At 44.9% G+C, this 4,246-nt stretch overlaps 1 protein-coding gene across 1 annotated transcript in view; it reads right to left on the bottom strand.

Moving 5' to 3' along the window:
- Positions 1 to 3,501: 3,501 nt before the first annotated feature.
- The window catches only part of LOC119589223, a gene marked incomplete in the record, with an annotated part of 32,073 nt that continues 31,328 nt past the window's right edge, over positions 3,502 to 4,246 (bottom strand). The window contains 2 exon segments of the mRNA XM_037937828.1: positions 3,502 to 3,712; positions 4,126 to 4,232. Of these exon segments, the coding sequence (XP_037793756.1) occupies positions 3,566 to 3,712; positions 4,126 to 4,232 (254 nt within the window).

The following is a 4,246-nucleotide window of genomic DNA, read 5'->3' on the forward strand; positions in this document are numbered from 1 at the left end:
GTGAAGACAGAACTATATAAAAATATTTAATTATTGTTGCAAGGAGTGTAGGAAAGTAGCAGAGTTGAAATGGCAGATTAGAGCAATTCGTTTGTTTCGTTGTAAATAATTTCTGAAAAAGGTATAATCTGTGTATCTAAGCTTGGTACAACTAACTCCTAAACGTAGGCATTTACTTACTATATGCAGTATTTATAGATGTGAGAAGTGAATCATCTAATCTGTTATTTAAAAAAAAATTAATGAGATTGACGGCCCCAGCTGACAGTCAGCACAGAAATCTAGCGATGGGTCCCTTGCACAGAAATCTAGCGATGGTCCCTTGCACAGAAATCTAGCGATGGTCCCTTGCACAGAAATCTAGCGATGGTCCCTTGCACAGAAATCTAGCGATGGTCCCTTGCACAGAAATCTAGCGATGGTCCCTTGCACAGAAATCTAGCGATGGTCCCTTGCACAGAAATCTAGCGATGGTCCCTTGCACAGAAATCTAGCGATGGTCCGTTGCACAGAAATCTAGCGATGGTCCGTTGCACAGAAATCTAGCGATGGTCCGTTGCACAGAAATCTAGCAATGGTCCGTTGCACAGAAATCTAGCGATGGTCCGTTGCACAGAAATCTAGCGATGGTCCGTTGCACAGAAATCTAGCGATGGTCCGTTGCACAGAAATCTAGCGATGGTCCCTTGCACAGAAATCTAGCGATGGTCCGTTGCACAGAAATCTAGCGATGGTCCGTTGCACAGAAATCTAGCGATGGTCCGTTGCACAGAAATCTAGCGATGGTCCGTTGCACAGAAATCTAGCGATGGTCCGTTGCACAGAAATCTAGCGATGGTCCGTTGCACAGAAATCTAGCGGTGGTCCGTTGCACAGAAATCTAGCGATGGTCCGTTGCACAGAAATCTAGCGATGGTCCGTTGCACAGAAATCTAGCGATGGTCCGTTGCACAGAAATCTAGCGATGGTCCGTTGCACAGAAATCTAGCGATGGTCCGTTGCACAGAAATCTAGCGATGGTCCCTTGCACAGAAATCTAGCGATGGTCCGTTGCACAGAAATCTAGCGATGGTCCGTTGCACAGAAATCTAGCGGTGGTCCGTTGCACAGAAATCTAGCGATGGTCCGTTGCACAGAAATCTAGCGATGGTCCGTTGCACAGAAATCTAGCGATGGTCCGTTGCACAGAAATCTAGCGATGGTCCGTTGCACAGAAATCTAGCGATGGTCCGTTGCACAGAAATCTAGCGATGGTCCGTTGCACAGAAATCTAGCGATGGTCCCTTGCACAGAAATCTAGCGATGGTCCCTTGCACAGAAATCTAGCGATGGTCCGTTGCACAGAAATCTAGCGATGGTCCGTTGCACAGAAATCTAGCGATGGTCCGTTGCACAGAAATCTAGCGATGGTCCGTTGCACAGAAATCTAGCGATGGTCCGTTGCACAGAAATCTAGCGATGGTCCGTTGCACAGAAATCTAGCGATGGTCCGTTCCATAGAAATCTAGCGATGGTCCGTTGCACAGAAATCTAGCGATGGTCCGTTGCACAGAAATCTAGCGATAGTCCATTGCACAGAAATCTAGCGATAGTCCATTGCACAGAAATCTAGCGATAGTCCATTGCACAGAAATCTAGCGATAGTCCATTGCACAGAAATCTAGCGATAGTCCATTGCACAGAAATCTAGCGATAGTCCATTGCACAGAAATCTAGCGATAGTCCATTGCACAGAAATCTAGCGATAGTCCATTGCACAGAAATCTAGCGATAGTCCATTGCACAGAAATCTAGCGATAGTCCATTGCACAGAAATCTAGCGATAGTCCATTGCACAGAAATCTAGCGATAGTCCATTGCACAGAAATCTAGCGATAGTCCATTGCACAGAAATCTAGCGATAGTCCATTGCACAGAAATCTAGCGATAGTCCATTGCACAGAAATCTAGCGATGGTCCATTGCACAGAAATCTAGCGATAGTCCATTGCACAGAAATTTAGCGATAGTCTATTGCACAGAAATCTAGCGATAGTCTATTGCACAGAAATCTAGCGATAATTCACTGCACAGAAATCTAGCGATAATTCACTGCACAGAAATCTAGCGATAATTCACTGCACAGAAATCTAGCGATAATTCACTGCACAGAAATCTAGCGATAATTCACTGCACAGAAATCTAGCGATAGGTCACTGCACAGAAATCTAGCGATAGGTCATTGCACAGAAATCTAGCGATAGTCTATTGCACAGAAATCTAGCGATAGGTCACTGCACAGAAATCTAGCGATAGGTCACTGCACAGAAATCTAGCGATAGGTCACTGCACAGAAATCTAGCGATAGGTCACTGCACAGAAATCTAGCGATAGGTCGTTGCACAGAAATCTAGCGATAATTCACTGCACAGAAATCTAGCGATAGGTCACTGCACAGAAATCTAGCGATAGGTCACTGCACAGAAATCTAGCGATAGGTCACTGCACAGAAATCTAGCGATAGGTCACTGCACAGAAATCTAGCGATAGGTCACTGTACAGAAATCTAGCGATAGTTCGTTGCACAGAAATCTAGCGATAGTTCGTTGCACAGAAATCTAGCGATAGTTCGTTGCACAGAAATCTAGCGATAGTTCGTTGCACAGAAATCTAGCGATAGTTCGTTGCACAGAAATCTAGCGATAGTTCGTTGCACAGAAATCTAGCGATAGTTCGTTGCACAGAAATCTAGCATAGGTCGTTGCACAGAAATCTAGCGATAGTTCGTTGCACAGAAATCTAGCGATAGTTCGTTGCACAGAAATCTAGCGATAGTTCGTTGCACAGAAATCTAGCGGTAGTTCGTTGCACAGAAATCTAGCGATAGTTCTTGCACAGAAATCTAGCGATAGGTCGTTGCACAGAAATCTAGCGATAGGTCGTTGCACAGAAATCTAGCGATAGGTCGTTGCACAGAAATCTAGCGATAGGTCGTTGCACAGAAATCTAGCGATAGGTCGTTGCACAGAAATCTAGCGATAGGTCGTTGCACAGAAATCTAGCGATAGGTCGTTGCACAGAAATCTAGCGATAGGTCGTTGCACAGAAATCTAGCGATAGGTCGTTGCACAGAAATCTAGCGATAGGTCGTTGCACAGAAATCTAGCGATAGGTCGTTGCACAGAAATCTAGCGATAGGTCGCTGCACAGAAATCTAGCGATAGGTCGCTGCACAGAAATCTAGCGATAGGTCGCTGCACAGAAATCTAGCGATAGGTCGCTGCACAGAAATCTAGCGATAGGTCGTTGCACAGAAATCTAGCGATAGGTCGTTGCACAGAAATCTAGCGATAGGTCGTTGCACAGAAATCTAGCGATAGGTCGTTGCACAGAAATCTAGCGATAGGTCGTTGCACAGAAATCTAGCGATAGGTCGTTGCACAGAAATCTAGCGATAGGTCGTTGCACAGAAATCTAGCGATAGTTCACTGCGCTTCAGACTGGGGAGAAAAAAAAACTGATATTTCAAAGAATGAAAATCTATCGCCAAAACATTTCTCAAAGCTTTTAGGGGGGGGGGGGAGTTGCTACGCCAGCCTGGTCGAGCGGGCGCTGTGTACGCTGTGAACCACTTTAACAATGGCTCGACTGAGGACCTTCCTGAAGAGTTTCATGTAGTAAGCTGCCTTGGACTCGTCTCTCAAGGGCGCCACGGTGAATACCCCGCCACCACTCTGAGGAAGGGATGAAGGGTATTCGTTATCGTTGATTGTATTCTTATGGTAAGAGGGTATGCCATAGGTGTATGCCAGTATGGAGACACGTCGAGAGTATTTTAGGTATACTGTCACATGTTCTGTTTACCATGATTGAGGTAGAATTTATAAGGATTATGAGAATGGGGGGAAATATAAGACATATTGCAAGTAACTGAAGTAAAATAAAGGGGGAAAATACGAGAATGCGAGGAAATATGTGACACGTTATCACCACATATTTCTTCCCCCCAATAACTGAAGTAAGATAAAAGAGGAGAATTGATACACGACACGTTACGATAACACGTTCCTTCCCCCAATGAATGAAGTAATATAAACAAAACGGGTTAATTATATCAAATACTAGAAAACACATGAAACATTATTACCTGGAAAGCTAGTTTTGCCACGTTCGAATCAGGCTTCCGAACACCCCACGAGTCCTGGGAATGCTGGCGTTCATTCCTGAGGTTGTAAACACGCCATCTATCCACGCCTGAAATCGGTGAG

The sequence above is a fragment of the Penaeus monodon genome, chromosome 25 (genome assembly GCF_015228065.2).
Source record: "Penaeus monodon isolate SGIC_2016 chromosome 25, NSTDA_Pmon_1, whole genome shotgun sequence".
In the NCBI taxonomy this organism is placed as follows: Eukaryota; Metazoa; Arthropoda; class Malacostraca; order Decapoda; family Penaeidae; genus Penaeus; species Penaeus monodon.